Source organism: Gasterosteus aculeatus, chromosome 13 (assembly GCF_964276395.1).
Source record: "Gasterosteus aculeatus chromosome 13, fGasAcu3.hap1.1, whole genome shotgun sequence".
In the NCBI taxonomy this organism is placed as follows: domain Eukaryota; kingdom Metazoa; phylum Chordata; class Actinopteri; order Perciformes; family Gasterosteidae; genus Gasterosteus; species Gasterosteus aculeatus.
This window is the reverse complement of record NC_135701.1, coordinates 22,915,390-22,932,921: the sequence shown is the minus strand read 5'-3', so window position 1 is coordinate 22,932,921 and position 17,532 is coordinate 22,915,390. Positions and strand designations below refer to the sequence as shown.

Sequence of the window (17,532 nt, the reverse complement as noted above, 5' to 3'; positions counted from 1 at the left end):
AGAAAATGATTACAATTTGAAATTGAATTTTAACATATCAGAGTTGTAGTCTTAAACTTTTACTTTAGCGTATTTTGCGTTTTAATACTGAAACTCCGTACCGGAAGTGGTTCAAATATTGACGCTGACTTGACGCTCGTCTACGCGCTAACGTCCAGACGGCTGAAGCACGAGTTCTCTTCTTTTGTGACTAATCGATCAAGTCTCGTCATATTCCGGTTCCAGGGGCCCGTGGGCGCGGAGGGTCTCTCTGCTCCACGATGCCGGCCGCTGTTTGCGCCGCCGGACGTTTTAATCGGTGAAAAACTCAAAAGAAAGGTGAGACGTTTTGGAGCGACTGACAACTAAGCTAGCATGCTAAGCTAACACTGGCATGTGTTGTCGTTTCCGGTTTCCTGGAGAGAGGCATTGTTTTGTTGCTTTTATGACACACGTTTTAAATGAGTTAAATAAATGCTAAACGATGACATGTTAAATGCGTTCGTACTGTACTACGTTTAAATACTAACGCGCTTTCTAACGTATCCTTGAATTTACAACCTCCGTTCTTACTTCCGGCGGCAGCCCCTTTAAAATCAGCGTGTTTGTGTGAATATAAACTCACACGAGTAAAATACGTATATTACGAAATAAACTAGATTGTGTCTTATATTAAACGCGTTATTTTCATGTGTTCGGCTTTATTTATGTGGTCTTACATTCCTTAATCACGTTTACTGTTCGTGATTGAAATCTTTCCTATTCAACGAAAGCCCCTTTAAAAAACACGTTTTCCAGCTTTCTACCTGTAAAATAATTATATTTAAAAATGTTACATTTTAGACTGTTGGACTCTTCTCGGCTGAAACTGCACATTAATTTGTGTCACTGCGATTATTACTTATTTAACGTGCCAACAATAAATGTGTCTGGTTCAAATGAGATATTTCTCTTTTTTATAAAAGGCAACTAAAATATGAATATATTTATACCCGTTACTTTAGTCAACCTAAAAATTACAGTTTAAAAACTTTTGTCATTTTCACACACAACTTTAAAATGAGAGGATTCAGCCAGTTGTAGGTTTAGAAATGCTGATTAGTTTCCTGTTGAGCGACTAATGGATGAATCATCTGTCTTTGTAATGTTCGGGTTCCTTATTTGTCTTTCATCACAAGAGAAAAAAACTCAACGTAACGTATGGAATTTAAAATCTATATTAACTAATTAGCAATATTATTGACTGTTTACATTCTGTTAAATTCAAGAATAGAAAAGAAAAGTATTAAATAGTTACTTATATATATATTTCTAAACGCTCAGAGTTTTGGACAGTATTTTAAAAGGATCCTCACAGATCTCTGCTTGGTCGTCTGTATCGATCCACTGATTATTTCTGTCCTCCCGTTGACCTTTTCCCTCCTCTCAGGTGGAGTCGTCGCCTCTGCAGATGTGGCCTCTGCTCAGGCTGCTGTTGATGTGCGGCGGGACGCTCTGACGGCTGCGGCCTGCAGGCGTGACGGGACGTTAGCGCGCATGGAGACCTCAGGATAAAAGCCCACGCTGGTATTTTTCTACTCGGAGCTTCTTCTTTTTTTTATTCGTGACCTTTTTGTAAGCGCCATGAGCTCGGAGGGCTTCCAGTACCGAGCGCTGTACGACTACAAGAAGGAGCGCGAGGAGGACATCGACCTGCGGGTGGGGGACATGCTGCTGGTCAGCAGGGGGGCGCTACTCGCCCTCGGCTGCGTCGGGGGGGCCGAGGAGCGGCCCTCCGAGATCGGCTGGCTGCCGGGGGTCAACGAGACCACGCAGGTAACCCCGAGACGCTTTAACCTTTGACCCTCAGGGCCGCCACAAAACAGCAGTGCTTGAAGGCATCACCCCGTTAGACGGCTCAGATAGTGATATTTCATCAACTGGAGCGGCTTCACAGATTGATTTACACTATTTCATTTTTAATTTTAGGAGATGAGTTCTTAACGCGTTGTTGATTAAAATAAACCGCCGTCTTCAGTGATGCTGTTGTTGTTGTTGTTCTGTGCATCGTGGACTCTCTTCAACTCGCTGCGTCTCTGGGCAACAGGAGAAAGGCGACTTCCCGGGGACCTACGTGGAGTTCATTGGTCGAAAGAGGATGTCCCCGCCCACACCCAAGCCCCGCCCCCAAAGGCCGGGGTCCGCGGCGTCCGTGAGGATGGACTCTGAGTCGGAGGGTGAGAACCGAAGCATCGATATAAATATGTAGAAGACATAAACTTTATTCTTCTTCAACCTCAGTCGGTTTCCTGTCACACGCGTGGTTTCTCTTTCAAAATAAAAGTGTGCAATTAAAAATATTAATAATTTTGGTCGGCTGAACTAATACTTCTGGCTCATAAACATGTTCTCCTGATGTTCTCCTGATGTTCTCCTGAGAATATTACAGACCTGTTAACGTCAATCTGACGTGATGAACCGTCAGAACTTTAGTTTGACAGGAAGTAACTGTTTGTTGTTTGTCGTTAGGATTCACGATGCCGGACCTTCCCGAGCAGTTTGCGCCTCCAGACTCGGCTCCTCCCCTACTCACCCGACTGATGGAGGCCATCGAGGCCAAAGGTAACACACACACACACACACCACACACACACACACACACCCCCCCCCATCAGAACGACGTACATACGAAGTAGGTTGTTCTTCTCTGGACATCAACACCTCTCCGTGTCCCTGGTGCCTCTGCTGAAGGTCTGGAGAACCTCGATGTGTATCGCGGTGTGACTGGAGGAGGACTGGACACCAGAGAGCTGGCCGACGCAGGTGAGCAAGCTGCTTGTAGTAGAACATTGTGGTACTTTTGTGCGTACTTGGTGTTCTCCTGGTACGCTGAGGAGTACTTCAGAGTGGAGAAGCAGACAGGAAGTAGTTGAGTGAGGAGAAATAATAAACAATGACGATGGAGTGCAGGTTCTTAGAATACGTGGGGGTGCGTTTGTTTTCAGACCTGGAGCAGCTGGAGGTGTCGTCCCTGTGTGACGGAGTGATCCGGTTCCTGCAGGATCTGCCGGGTCCCGTCCTGCCGAGCTCGCTGCAGACCGACATGATCCACGCGGTGCAAGGTGACACTCTGACCCCCCCCTCGCCTCCCGCTTCTCCTCCTCTTCCTTTCTTCCTCCTTCTCATTCTAGTTCTTTCTCCTCCCTGTTTCCCCACCAACACGGTTCTTCTTCTGCCTCTCCAGAGGTCCGTGACCTGGAGGAATGTGCCCAGCTGCTGAGGAGCGTGGCCAGTTCGCCCAGTTTCCCCGCCCAGTACGGTCTGACGCTGCTCAGCGTGGTCCGCCACCTGGCCCGGCTCTGCCTGTACGGGTCCAGAACCCAGCTGAGCCCCCGGAGCCTGGCGGAGACCTTCAGCCCATTTCTCTTCAGACCTCCTGCAGGGTCAGTAACGACATCGTGATCGTGTAGAACCAGAACCTCCTCAAACCAACGGGTCATTGGAGATGATTCATATCTACTATGAAAACCCTTTTCAGAGTTTGGTTCTGCAGATTGAAGTTCTAACGATGAATGAAACTATTTATTATCTCAAGTTACTTGTTAGTAACATCTGAAGGTTCTTCTCTGTTCCTCCTCAGGTTCGAGCCCAGTCTGGATCCTCTGGTCCAGGTCCTGGAGGTTCTGATCACCAGCGAGCTCAACATGGTCCAGGCAGCACCAGGTGTGTGTGTGTGTGTGTGTGTGTGTGTGTGCGTGTGATCACTTTGACACTACGACGGTTCCTCCAGAGGAGATCAGAGAAGTAAACGTACCCAGAATACGTTTAATATAAACTCAGGCTTCTGCTCCTGAATGTGAGGAATGCAACATTTTAGTGCAACGCAAAGTACGTGGACGTTGTCATGGTGACGACCGTCGTCGGTTTGTGGTTCTGAATTTTAGTGAACAGGAAGTGACCATATATGGAGTGAGGAGGGAGTCGAGACGCCGTATACATCACATACGACGTGTAGCCCCCCCCTAAAGCATCTCCTGCTTTAGGGTCTATTTAGAGACCTGTCAATCAGCGCGTAACCCCGCCCTAAAGCATCTCCTGCTTTATGGTCTATTGAGACCTGTCAATCAGCGTGTAGCCCCACTGTATATACAATTTAAATAAAGTTAATACAAATTAAAATGTAGCCTTATAATCTGAGAATGAATTAGTTTAATGCTTCAGCAGTGAATCAGTTCCTCTTCACATGACACCACGTGATGGTGAAGGTTTCTGTCATTGCTGCCTGTCAGCGAGATGACGGACTTCTTCTGCATCTGTAGCCCAGTTTTCTTCCACCGGCTTTCCCATCAGCGTTGGACATCTGCTTTCCATCTCACGCTGTCATTTTGCCGGCTTCGTTGGCGAGTTGTGCTGCGTTCACACCAGAAGTCAAGCCAATTTTCGCCGTCTGCTTCAGCCAGAATCCCAGGTCTATTGGACACCTGTCAATCAGCGTGTAGCCCCGCCCTAAAACATCCCCTGCTTTATGGTCTGTTTGACTCTAAATGGACCATAATTTACTAGATGAACATCATGTGGTGTTGAAGAAGACTTGAAACTAGAGACTGAGACCATAAACTCATGTTTACAATGTTTACTGAGGGAATAAATCAAGAGAGAAGTAGAGTCATTTCCTCATAGACGTCTATGGGAGCAGAGGAGTCGCCCCCTGCTGGTCACTACAGAGAAGTAGAGTCATTTCCTCATAGACGTCTATGGGAGCAGAGGAGTCGCCCCCTGCTGGTCACTACAGAGAAGTAGTCATTTCCTCATAGACGTCTATGGGAGCAGAGGAGTCGCCCCCTGCTGGTCACTACAGAGAAGTAGTCATTTCCTCATAGACGTCTATGGGAGCAGAGGAGTCGCCCCCTGCTGGTCACTACAGAGAAGTACAGTCATTTCCTCATAGACGTCTATGGGAGCAGAGGAGTCGCCCCCTGCTGGTCACTACAGAGAAGTAGAGTCATTTCCTCATAGACGTCTATGAGAGCAGAGGAGTCGCCCCCTGCTGGTCACTACAGAGAAGTAGAGTCATTTCCTCATAGACGTCTATGGGAGCAGAGGAGTCGCCCCCTGCTGGTCACTGCAGAGAATGCAGCTTTAAAACATGAAGCTCTGACTTCAGCAGAATGTGAAGTGAACTGCAATGTAAGTACATTAACTTCATCAAGTACTCAGGCACTTGAGTACTTCTGTTACATAAATATTTCACTCGTACTGAAATAATCTTTGATTTAAAATGAAATATAATTGATTTAAAATGACCTCCACCTTTTAAAGTGATTAATGCATGAATAATATATATTATTACGGATAATTAGTGAGCTTTAATGCTTTCATACTGCAGGACTTGCACCACCACGGATCATTTCTACAATGTGGTATTAGTACTTCAATGAAGTAATTGCATTGCTGCAGACTCGTTCACACGTGATGGATAAGTAATACTTAAGTGGTGATGGTCAGGTGGAATCTGTGAATGAGTCCTTTGCTCTTTGTGCCGTTAATTCATCTGAGCGGCAGCTGAAGCGATGACATCATCGTCCACACAGCGAAGGATGCAGCAGAGCAGAGGGGGGGTGTTGCCTCGGTGATATCACTGCCGTCGCCGGATTGGCTGGGGGCCGGCGGTGATGTCACACATCTCCAAGCTGCTCTCCTGAGCTTTGAACCGCGGCTCGGAGGCAGACGGACGGAGACTTTAAGTTGTGTCCATCAGACGTCTGAGGATCCCGGGTGGAGTCTGAAGGAAGGCGGAGCAGTGAAGCCGATCCTGCAGATCTCGCTCTGAATTAGTGAGTCGAGGAGAGAAAAAAAAAAAAAAGAAAAGCCAGAAAACGCACACAGCCGCTTCGCTCCCAGGTGACGTCCGGGTTTTTGGAGGCGGGATCAGCGAGGACGCCATGAGATCCGGATTACGAGGACCCGGGTCTGGTCTGTCCCCCGTGAGGCTCTGAAGGGTGTAGCGGGGCCGGCATGGAGCAAGAGGAGGGGTGGGGGGGCGAGCCGCCGAGGGGACGGGACCGGATCCTCTGCTACATTAGCATGCAGAGTCCAGGTAGGGGGGGGGGGGCAACACCTGGTGGTCTGCCTCAGAGTCCACGTGTTCGTGTTCAAATTACTACATTACATTACAGGTCATTTAGCGACTTGCATTACACTTTAAACCGTTGTCCTCTCTGAAGATGTCCTAAGAAGGGAATTCTGGGTAAAGGTCGGGCGCACTGAAACCTTTGGTTTTGTAACCTGTCGTTGCAGCTTTGCCTCCTAAACCGATCAAGTCTTCATCTCCAGCTGCTTCCTGCAGCTTCAACAACAGCATCTCCCTGCAGGACGCCGAGTGGTACTGGGGAGACATCTCCAGGTAATAGACACGTCCGGGGACAACCGCTGATTTTGCGTCCTACTTTGAGTTGCAACCGTGTAGTAGTACTACACTGTAAGAACAACTCAGTGTAGTAGTAGTAGTAGTACTACACACAGGGTGTTCTTCCAGCTGGGTGTTGATTGTGTGTGTGTGTGTGTGTGTGTGTGTCCTCTGTCTGCAGAGAGGAAGTGAATGAGAAGCTGAGGGACACGGCTGACGGTACGTTCCTGGTCCGAGACGCTTCCACTAAGATGCACGGCGATTACACTCTGACTCTCAGGTGAAACGGCGTTGATATCCGTGTATTTATTCGTCTGTACGGCGCTCAGCCCATCTGGTGCCTTAAGGCGCTTTAACTCACTCGACTCGTGCGTCACGTCGTCCTCTGACCGCATTCAGGAAAGGAGGCAACAACAAGCTGATCAAGATCTTTCACCGGGAGGGGAAATACGGCTTCTCCGACCCGTTGACCTTCAGCTCGGTGGTGGAGCTGATCAACCATTACCGACACGAGTCCCTGGCCCAGTACAACCCCAAGCTGGACGTCAAGCTGCTGTACCCGGTCTCCAAACACCAGCAGGTCTGTACGGCGCCGGGACTCGTGGGCAGGTGGTGCTTCTGCTCAGCAGGCCTCTGGTTGGACACGTTGTTGTTGTTGTTGTTGTTCAGGACCAGGTTGTGAAGGAGGACAGTATCGAAGCTGTGGGGAAGAAGCTCCACGAGTATCACCTGCAGTTCCAGGAGAAGAATCGAGAGTACGACCGGCTGTACGAGGAGTACACGAGAACCTCACAGGTACGTTTACACTGTACGACAGTACTATGCAATAAGACCCCCTACGGTTAAATACTACTATGTACTATGTACTACGCAGGGTTCCTACGCTCAGGAAAAAGCTGGAAAAGTCCTGGAATTTTAAAATGCTAATTTTTCAGGCCTGGAAAAGTCCTGGAAATTAGTTATGTTTATATTGTCATGTGGTTAATTTAAGACACGTTTTTGTTTCGTCTTTATTTTACGCAGCAAAGCGTCAACTTAATATACAATTAATAAATCCTGTCGCGCGGTAGATAAACGATCATGACGTCAATACACACAAGGAGCACCGATCCAACATAAAGGCCTTCAGTATGTTACAGATCTTTAGTTGCAGCTCGTACAGAGAATCTCTACGCAAACTGTTAACAATTAACATGTTGTCCATAATTTGAAGTAAAAAAATAAATAAGAAAAACGTTCTGTTTTAGCAGGAAACGATATTCATCCATAGTGAATAAAGGCTGCGTCTTTACGTCGTTTCACTTCCTGGTTGTAAAGTCGTGCGTGTGTTGCAGAGCGATTCACCTCCAGAACAACAGGTGGAGTCACGTGTTCTGTTGAAGACGACCTGGAGAGTCACGTCTTTGTGTGTGGAAGTCGCTGGTTGCTTTATTTATTGATCATAGACTTTATTGCCCCGTGCATCCACACTGCTGCTCTTCATCAAGGACACATTTGTCCCGTATTTTCCTCCACGACTTTGTCCCCCTCGTTTGTGGAGATCTCCCTCCATGAATCAGAGGCCATCCGGCGTCCTCATAGTCCGCCAATGACGGCTTGTACAAGCGCTCATATTTAAAAGCTCTTCAATCTGATCCGTTCTCTCGTAAACGTTCTTCCTTTTAATAACGACCTGTCTCTGAAAACGCAGAAGCATAAACTAGGCTTTACTGTAAACCTGAAAAAACACACTTTCTTGGGGGTTAATTCAATGTAGCGGAAACACTGTCAACCTTTTGGAATTCTCTTCACTTTTTTACACCCAGATTTCACTAAATATTTGGTCATGGAAATTTAGTTTGATGCAAATCCACTGGTCAAAATGTGTATGAACCCTGACTACGATTCAATACATGACACTCTCCTCTCCTTCCTCGTCTCCTCGTCTCCTCCTGCAGGAAATCCAGATGAAGAGGACGGCCATTGAGGCCTTCAATGAGACCATAAAGATCTTCGAGGAGCAGTGTCAGACTCAGGAGCGCTTCAGCAAAGAGTACATCGAGAAGTTTCGGCGAGAGGGCAACGACAAGGAGATCCAGAGGTAGGGCTGTTGCCACGGTAACTCTGGGGAGACCTTTTTAACACACACACACGAGGAGGAGGAGCCCTTGTTGCCATGGCACCAGAGTCTGCAGGAAGAAACCACCTGCTTGTAGATTTATGGTTCGTAGTCCAGTATTTTAAGACCAAGGGAAGCAGCTCAACATGTTTCATTGATCTGCTTTGTAGTGATGCACCGCTGGACTTCTCAAGTCCTTTTCGCCTCCTTTTTGTGCCTCGAGGTCCATGTTCTTCTATTTGAAGTTGTGAGAGAAGTTTGTATGATACTGATCATACAAATGTTAATGTTGCTTTAACCCATTGACACCTAAACAGTTGGTTTTGGAAAGATCAAGTCCATAACATGTCTTAACCATGACAGGTGTTATATTTACATGTTTAAATGTATTTATTAAAAGTTTATCTTCAGTGCCGTTTTGTTGCAGCCTCCTGTACATTTGAACCTGGTCCTCTACAAACAAAATAGATTGTATCTGATAGAAAAACCCATAAAGTGATTTAATATTGTGTGTGAAGGATCATTGAGAACTACGACAAGCTGAAGTCTCGGATCAGTGAGATCGTGGACAGCAAGCGGCACCTGGAGGTGGACCTGAAGAAACAGGCGGCCGACTACAGGGAGATCGACAAGAAGATGAACAGCATCAAGCCGGACCTGATTCAGCTCCGCAAGACCAGGGACCAGTACCTCATGTGAGAGCCGCTCGCAGAGAGCATGTGCGCTGCTGCGACCCGGTGCTTGTACTAACGGATGTGTACTCTCGTGTACTCTTGTGTACTCAGGTGGCTGACTCAGAAGGGCGTCCGTCAGAGGAAGCTGAACGAGTGGCTCGGCCTGAAGAACGAAACCGTAGAGGAGTAAGTCCACGAATGTGTGTCCAACCGGTTGATTAGGCAGCAAATAACCAGCGAGGATGATGGGAGATGTGAGGATTACGTTAAGTTTATTTTTTACCAAAGATTGGTCAGGTGAAAAACACTAAATAAGCTACTTCATGAACGTTGTAGTCAGACGCGTGGCGCTAACGTTAGTCGGACGCGTGGCGCTAACGTTAGTCGGACGCGTGGCGCTAACGTTAGTCGGACGCGTGGCGCTAACGTTAGTCGGACGCGTGGCGCTAACGTTAGTCGGACGCGTGGCGCTAACGTTAGTCGGACGCGTGGCGCTAACGTTAGTCGGACGCGTGGCGCTAACGTTAGTCGGACGCGTGGCGCTAACGTTAGTCGGACGCGTGGCGCTAACGTTAGTCGGACGCGTGGCGCTAACGTTAGTCGGACGCGTGGCGCTAACGTTAGTCGGACGCGTGGCGCTAACGTTAGTCGGACGCGTGGCGCTAACGTTAGTCGGACGCGTGGCGCTAACGTTAGTCGGACGCGTGGCGCTGACGTTAGTCGGACGCGTGGCGCTGACGTTAGTCAGACGCGTGGTGCTAACGTTACAGTCGGACGCGTGGCGCTGACGTTAGTCAGACGCGTGGCGCTGACGTTAGTCAGACGCGTGGCGCTAACGTTACAGTCGGACGAGCGTGGTCCACTTGAGGTTGAAGTCAGCCGTGTGTGGCCCCTTACCTGTGAGGTTTGACCACCCTCATCTCGACAATAACCACGTGTTCATTGTGTTATCATTGCTCGCGTACTGTTGGCCCCCGCTGACCTGCTCCCCCCCTCCCCTCCCCAGCGAGTACAGCATGGTGGAGGATGAGGAGGACCTTCCTCACCACGACGAGCGTCTGTGGCGTTTGGGGAACATCAACCGGCTTCAGGCGGAGTCTCTGCTGCGCGGGAAGAGAGACGGAAGCTTCCTGGTCCGAGACAGCAGCAAGCCGGGCTGCTACGCCTGCTCCGTGGTGTAAGTCTCACCGGCGCACCTGTTCGTTTACCTTTTATCTGACTCCTTGTATCACTAATAGAATCCGTGGGCCCTCTCACATGATCTCCTTCCCTCCCTCAGCGTGGACGGTGAGGTGAAGCACTGCGTCATCAACAAGACGAGCACCGGCTTCGGTTTCGCCGAGCCGTACAACCTGTACGGTTCCCTGAAGGAGCTGGTCCTCCACTACCAGCACACCTCGCTGGTCCAGCACAACGACTCGCTCAACGTCACGCTGGCCTTCCCCGTCTACAGCCAGCCGAGGCGCTGACCCGCCGGTCCCTCTGGGTCCAGCTCGGCAGGGAGGAGTTGTGAGGAGAAACGGTGGAGGTCTTCACGTGGAGCTTTAACTTCCTGTTTTAAGAAAAACACCCCTTTCTTTTGTCCTCCTCAAAGACGAGGAAGTTTGATCAGACAGGTGAGAGGCATTCAGGGACTGAAAGAAAGTTCGGAAAGTAAATGTTCCCACCTCATCAGAGTGTTGTTGGACAATCCCGCGTGTATCATATTATTAATAATCAATGACCTTGAGAATAACATGACGACATGTTTGTTTACAAAAAGATTCGCTAGCAATCTCAAGAGAGGAGGAAGAAGATGATGAGGAAAATGTTTTTAGACAAACTGAACACCACAGGTCCTCATGAACACCGTTGACCTGCGTGTGCGTCGCTACGGTTACCTAAGCCTCCAAAGTCGGAGGTCCACCTTTGACCCCCCCCCCCCCCCAACTCGAGGTCCAATTTCTTCCGATTTATCGTGGCTTTGTTTCATTTTGCCGCGTGGACGGTTGATTCTTTAATTCTTTTTTTTCTTTTAAATAAACGCGTTTGCTTCAGCATCAGAGATGTTCAAACATCTGCATCCCGGCTGTTCCTCTCCGTTCTTCTGGACTCGTGGTCCAGGAGGCGGACGGTCCCAAGTATTTCAACGTTTCTACACTACTACGCTTTTATTTTCAAATCCAAGGTTTTATCTGTATGTAAATGTTTCAAGCTTTTCTAACTATTCCAGAGAAATTTTCTTTTTTGGGGGATTTAATTCATGCAGACAAATATTCATCTCCAGATGTTTCTTTGTATCATTCATTTGTGCATTTTGTTGCTTTGTGAATGACTTTTATCTTTAACAGGATCTTGATGAATGAAACCTTGTCTCAAGTTAATATATTTTTGGATTTAATAAAAATATTTAAATCTGCAGAAAAACAATTTATATACAAAAAATCCCGTTAAATGCATTGTTATTTTTAAAAATTTGGAATAATTAATTTGTTATTCAAGAACTTTTAGGTTTGATTTTCTTTTAATAATTGTTGACATTAAACATAAGATCAATGGGCCTCATGTTGAGCCCTGAGGGACTCCATACGTCTTTAACAAGACAAAGTCTCAAATATTTCAGTTACGCGGCGTCTGCAATTTAGTGTTTGTTTAATTTCAGCACTATTTTCGCTAATTTATTCACTTTTTTATTTTGAGCTTTTTCATTAATAAAACGTTTCAGTCTCGTACATATTTATTTTTAGGAATGATTTTTATCACTCACTGATCATTAAGTTTCTAATAATAAATGTCAGCAGAAATCTTCTTTTCAGTTTACAAACTTCTCATTTCAGATATTTTTAAGCCGCACAACTCTAAACGTACTTTTGAATAACTTGTAAATCATATCAGAATATTCCAGGTTTTTGTTCCATTTTTAAGGCTCAATTGTGTCCTAATTCCGTAAAATAAACACACTTTTTTCTGTATCAGAAATTCTTTTCTTTTTACAGGTTTTATTTTATTTTATGTATTTGCTTTTCAATTTTACTGTTGATGTCAAAATTGAGGAAAATAAAAAGCAAGTTTTTGATCATTTTGTTCTTGTTCTTCTGAGTTTGTGTCCTTATGGTTGAAATGTTCTTGTTGTAAGTCGCTTTGGATAAAAGCGTCTGATAAATGACATGTGATGTCATGTGATGTGATGTAATGTGATGTCATGTGATGGGAGAGAAGCCTCCCACAGGATTGTGTTACGTGTGCGGCTGAGACGACACCGTCCTCAATTTGTGTCTGGAAGCGTGTTATCGCTTGGTGCCTCCTCTGTATTTGTTTTACCGTAGAAGAAGTGTGCACAGCCTTTTAGTGTAATGTAATGTTTCTGAGGTGCACTTGAACGCACCACGAAGCTCCATTCTGCTCTCATCCACTCCGACGTCACCTGGTCAGACTGAGTGACTGTAAAGCACTTTAATGTCACCGTGGCAACGTCTAAAATATGATTTACAATCGAGGGGATTTATTTCATACTTTTACTAATTTGAACGTCTGCTCCAGACCTCTCTGTGATCGGGTTCTTTCCTCATTTTAAATCATGTTTTTACTGTTTTCTGTCAAAATAGCTGGAATGACAAAAACCTTTTAAAGACCATTTAATTAGTAATTAGTAATATGACTGAATTCATGATTTCTTCCTCCATCTTTAATCCATACTGTCTTCATTGTATACATTTTAATATGTCTGAATTCAGGGCCCTGTTCCTCGTACGTGGTTCAACTAAGTCGATGAAATGTTCCATTATCCAGCTCACATTAACGAGATGATTGACATCGGGCTGATCAACCCGTCTCGTTAGTTTGAACTAGATGTCTTCAGATAATCGATCAGATAATCGTCCTACGTCAGAAGGCAGAAGAGTCGATCACCGAAACCAGAATATTTATACCATTTATTTTTGTACTGTTCTGGTATACCAGATACCAGATACCAGAACAGTACAACGGCAAATAAAAGTGAGACGAGCAGAAGATGATGATTTTATTAATGTTAAATCCTTCTGGAGTAAAGATTTGTTTCAAACATTTTGACTCGTGAGTTTTGATCTCCTCTTTCATCAGACTTCATCAGCTGATTTATCTTCACCTGTAGAGACAAACGGAGGGAGAGAATATAAGTATAATATAATGTGTATATGTACATATAGTATAAACTCTCACACTCAGCTACACACACACACGCGTTCACTTGAAGCTTATTCATTAAATTATTACCATCGTTGTAGTGCAAGTTAAGTATTCATTGACTCATTGACGCATTAACTCATTGACTCATTAACTCATTGACTCATTGACGCATTAACTCATTGACTCATTAACTCATTGACTCATTAACTCATTGACTCATTGACGCATTAACTCATTGACTCATTAACTCATTGACTCATTAACTCATTGACTCATTAACTCATTGACTCATTGTAATGACGACACAACAAATCGATTATGACGTTTGTCACAAACACTTGCAGCAGCTCCACTTTAACCTTCCTAAGTTCTCCCTCACTCCTCCACTCCTCCGCTCTCTTCACTGGTACCGGTGGCTCATCCAGTTCTAAACACTGGTGCTCAGGTACCATGCTGTGAATGGATCGGGTCCAGCTTACATCCAGGACCTGGTCCAACCCGACATCCCGACCTCTGACCTCTCCGCTCTGCATGTGATAAACTGCTTGTTCCTCCTCACTGAGAGCAAAACACTCCACTAGATCTCCACTCTTTGCTGTCCTGCTCCTAAATGGTGGAAGGAGGTCTCTGAAGACATCAGGACCACAGAGAGCCTTCACATCTTCAGACTAAAGACACACCTCTTCAGACTCTACCTCCACTAACACACTAACTAACTGTAGCACTTACATTGGACTTATAATGGTTCTTATCTACAGCAAGTTGTACATCAGCTTATTTGATGAAATTGCACTTTCCAAAAAACCAAACCTGACTCCCTGAGCCGGAACCCCAAAATCTGGACCAAAACTCAGACCTAAACTGGACCACCTGAGACCTGAACCAGACATCTGAGACCTGTACAAGACCACCTGAGACCTGAACCAGACCATCTAAGACCTGAACCAGATCATCTGAGACCTGAAGCAGACCACCTTAGACCTGAACCAGACCACCGTAAGCCTATCTGAAGCCTCAACCTCAGACCCTCATTGAGTGTTTGAGGGTAAAAACCTGGTTTGAGGGTTCAAGCAAGAGTCCCTGAGAGAGTAGCAGTATAAATCCATAGTGTGTACGTACAGTCAGGTTTGGTTGGAGGAGGAGGTGGTGGAGCAGGGGTGGCGCAGGTATAGGACACCTCCAGGTATCTGGTCTGCTCCTTACAGGGGTATTCACCAAACACCAGCTCGGTGACGGGGACCTCGCAGGACCTCTTGTTGCCACACCTGGAGACAGAGGGTGGGGTCAGAACCAGAGGTGGAGCGCGCAGGTTGATGTGATTAATGGATCTCCTCCTCTTACAAGTCCTCCACCACCATCTCCGCCCAGGGGAAGGAGCAGAAGGTCTCAGGTCCGTCGTCAGGGAAACGCTTTCCTTCACCACACCTCGTCCCCACGCCAACCTTATACAGGATGTGATCCAGCTTGATCTTAGCTCCCACATCTAGAGGAGAAGAGACAAGAAGGAGGAGGAGGTGGAGGAGGAGGACAGTGTCATTACCCTGCTCCCTGAATGAAGTTGGGCGTTTTATGGGACAGGAAGTGTCCTCAGGGGGACATTTTGGTGGTAAACCCTGCAGATGTTCAGATTCATAACCCGGCTGGTTAGCTTAGCACAAACACTGGAAACAGAGGGAAACAGCTAGCCTGGCAGAACAAAATCCAAAAGGTCACAAATTCAACTCATACTGAAGCGTAAAAACATTCTGAGCGAAGAATTTGTCCCGAAATGTAAAAACTTTAACGACAAAGACGAGTGTGTTTTCTCACCACATGACATCACAGCGGTCTCATTGAAACAGGCGTAGATGACCTCTCCCTCTGTGGAAACACACAGAGGTCATCACCATCACCAGCATCTCCATCATCACAATCCTCATCATCTTCATCATCAGCATTCTGTATTTAGTATTTGGGGGCTTCTCCAGATCAATATTCAGACACGAATAGTTGTTGAAACACTCACCAGCAGCTCGAGAGAAACAGCCAACAGCAAACAGCACTGAGGACACAACACAAGCTCATCAGACCTCAGATCAGCTTTCCACCTCACAGGAGCTCAGGACATCCCAGGGAGAAGCTTCAGAGCATCTCCTGAGAGGAGGTCTGGTCTTCAGTCTATAGCCTGGTCTTTATTCTATAGTCTGGTCTTCAGTCTATAGCCTGGTCTTTATTCTATAGTCTGGTCTTCAGTCTATAGCCTGGTCTTTATTCTATAGTCTGGTCTTCAGTCTATAGCCTGGTCTTTATTCTATAGTCTGGTCTTTATTCTATAGTCTGGTCTTCAGTCTATAGCCTGGTCTTTATTCTATAGTCTGGTCTTTATTTTATAGTCTGGTCTTCAGTCTATAGCCTGGTCTTTATTCTATAGTCTGGTCTTTATTCTATAGTCTGGTCTTCAGTCTATAGCCTGGTCTTTATTCTATAGTCTGGTCTTTATTTTATAGTCTGGTCTTCAGTCTATAGCCTGGTCTTTATTCTATAGTCTGGTCTTCAGTCTATAGCCTGGTCTTTATTCTATAGTCTGGTCTTCAGTCTATAGTTTGGTTTATCGCTTGTATAGAGTATAGTTTAGTCTTGAGTCTTGTCTTCAGTATTTACTCTGGTCTTTGGTCTTTAGTTTGTAGTCTAGTCTTTGATCTTTAGTCTAGAACACATCAGCACGACATAGAATGAAGTAAAGCAGAAGAGACTCACAGCCGAAGGAGACCAGCAGCCTCAGTGGGACCATGGTGGCGTCTCTTTCTCACCTCCTCGCAGAGAAGAGCGACAGTGGAGGCAGCATCTGGACCTCCGGGTATTTATGTGCCCGTGCAGACGCCAGACATGCTGACGCCAGCACCCCTCCCCCCTGCTGCAGGCATGTGGGGGCCTCCTGAACCAGATGCGAGGAACATGTAGGACCCTGTAGAGACAGAGGTCTATAAACTCCACGGGGTTCAGGACTTTAAGGCTTCAGCTCTCAGCTTCTCATTAAAACTGGAAGGAAACACATCTGGATCTGTTATCTGAGGCGGGGGGGCTCTACGGGGCCCTGAGACACAGAGGAACCTGGTCTTTGGAAGACCTGCGTGAAGGACTACAGAGCAGAGCTGAGGAGCACCGGTCTCTCGTCCTCACAGAAGATCTTCTTCCACTTCTGAGTCCAAGGTCAAGACATGAAGAAGAAGAAGAAGAAGAGAACTACAGGACATTCAGAAATAATGAATAATATTTGACATGATGCGTTGTTAAAAACACTTTACATGTTACTTGATTCATTGTCTGTGATTAAAGACGGGGATACGATTATATTTTAAACTCACATTTAAATAACAATAATTTTACTAATATTTCTTTTATTTTACGTTTCCACATGTTTGCTGCTGAGAGCCACAAAGACACCCAACACCCTGACAATGTCCCAGCATGCATCAGCAGCTCCAGGTGGCGGCCTCAGGCTCGTACATACCAGCGTCCACACGTCCTCATGAAGCAACCAGGAGGCTCACTGATCATCACCGATCATCACGCCATCGTTCAGCACACTGTCTCCATGCTGGTATTTATTGACTCACATCCTGCATGGAGGCCCTTTAACCTTTAACCTTTAACCTTTAGGTGGCACCAACCGATAACACGCTTCCAGACACAAATTGAGGACGGTGTCTTGTCTCAGCCGCACACATAACACAATCCTGTGGGAGGCTCCTCTCCCATCACATTACATCACATCACATCACATCACACGTCATTTATCTGACGCTTTTATCCAAAGCGACTTACAATAAGAACATTTAACCATAAGGACACAAACTCAGAAGAACAATAAACAAGAAAGTGTGATTTTATCAAATAAGCCGATGTCCAACTTGCCGTAGATAAGAACCATTATAAGTCCAATGTAAGTGCTGCAGGTAGTTAGTGTGTTAGTGGAGGTAGAGTGTGAAGAGGTGTGTCTTTAGTCTGAAGATGTGAAGGCTCTCTGTGGTCCTGATGTCTTCAGAGACCTCCTTCCACCATTTAGGAGCAGGACAGCAAAGAGTGGAGATCTAGTGGAGTGTTTTGCTCTCAGTGAGGAGGAACAAGCAGTTTATCACATGCAGAGCGGAGAGTGCGGGTCGGGATGTCGGGTTGGACCAGGTCCTGGATGGAAGCTGGACCCCATCCATTCACAGCCTGGTACGTGAGCACCATGTTTAGAACTGGATGATCCACCGGTACCAGTGAAG

General features: G+C 46.3%; 2 protein-coding genes across 3 annotated transcripts; one reads left to right on the top strand and one right to left on the bottom strand.

The window, feature by feature from the left end:
• Positions 1 to 108: 108 nt before the first annotated feature.
• LOC120830750 (phosphatidylinositol 3-kinase regulatory subunit alpha-like) lies at positions 109 to 12,194 on the top strand. Of its 2 annotated transcripts, XM_040195628.2 has the most exons (17): positions 109 to 318; positions 1,409 to 1,794; positions 2,066 to 2,195; positions 2,488 to 2,580; positions 2,710 to 2,781; positions 2,964 to 3,080; positions 3,203 to 3,401; positions 3,599 to 3,681; positions 6,256 to 6,361; positions 6,546 to 6,644; positions 6,764 to 6,944; positions 7,034 to 7,159; positions 8,302 to 8,444; positions 8,981 to 9,157; positions 9,248 to 9,322; positions 10,143 to 10,313; positions 10,416 to 12,194. In XM_040195628.2, the coding sequence occupies exons 2-17, from the start codon at positions 1,603 to 1,605 to the stop codon at positions 10,603 to 10,605; spliced, it is 2,154 nt and encodes a 717-aa protein (XP_040051562.2). In that variant the 5' UTR covers positions 109 to 318; positions 1,409 to 1,602; the 3' UTR covers positions 10,606 to 12,194. The 2 variants fall into 2 exon arrangements, with proteins under 2 accessions (XP_040051562.2, XP_077942541.1); XM_078086415.1 differs by lacking the exons at positions 109 to 318; positions 1,409 to 1,794; positions 2,066 to 2,195; ... (3 more) ...; positions 3,203 to 3,401; positions 3,599 to 3,681 and adding an exon at positions 5,659 to 6,055.
• Positions 12,195 to 13,122: 928 nt separating this feature from the next.
• On the bottom strand, positions 13,123 to 16,249 carry LOC120830196 (L-rhamnose-binding lectin ELEL-1-like). Its single transcript, XM_078086423.1, has 6 exons — positions 16,019 to 16,249; positions 15,288 to 15,323; positions 15,092 to 15,142; positions 14,624 to 14,765; positions 14,402 to 14,547; positions 13,123 to 13,241 (listed from the first exon to the last, which is right to left on the bottom strand). Exons 1-6 carry the CDS (start codon positions 16,050 to 16,052, stop codon positions 13,213 to 13,215), a joined length of 438 nt encoding a protein of 145 aa, XP_077942549.1. The 5' UTR covers positions 16,053 to 16,249; the 3' UTR covers positions 13,123 to 13,212.
• Between the last annotated feature and the right edge of the window lie 1,283 nt (positions 16,250 to 17,532).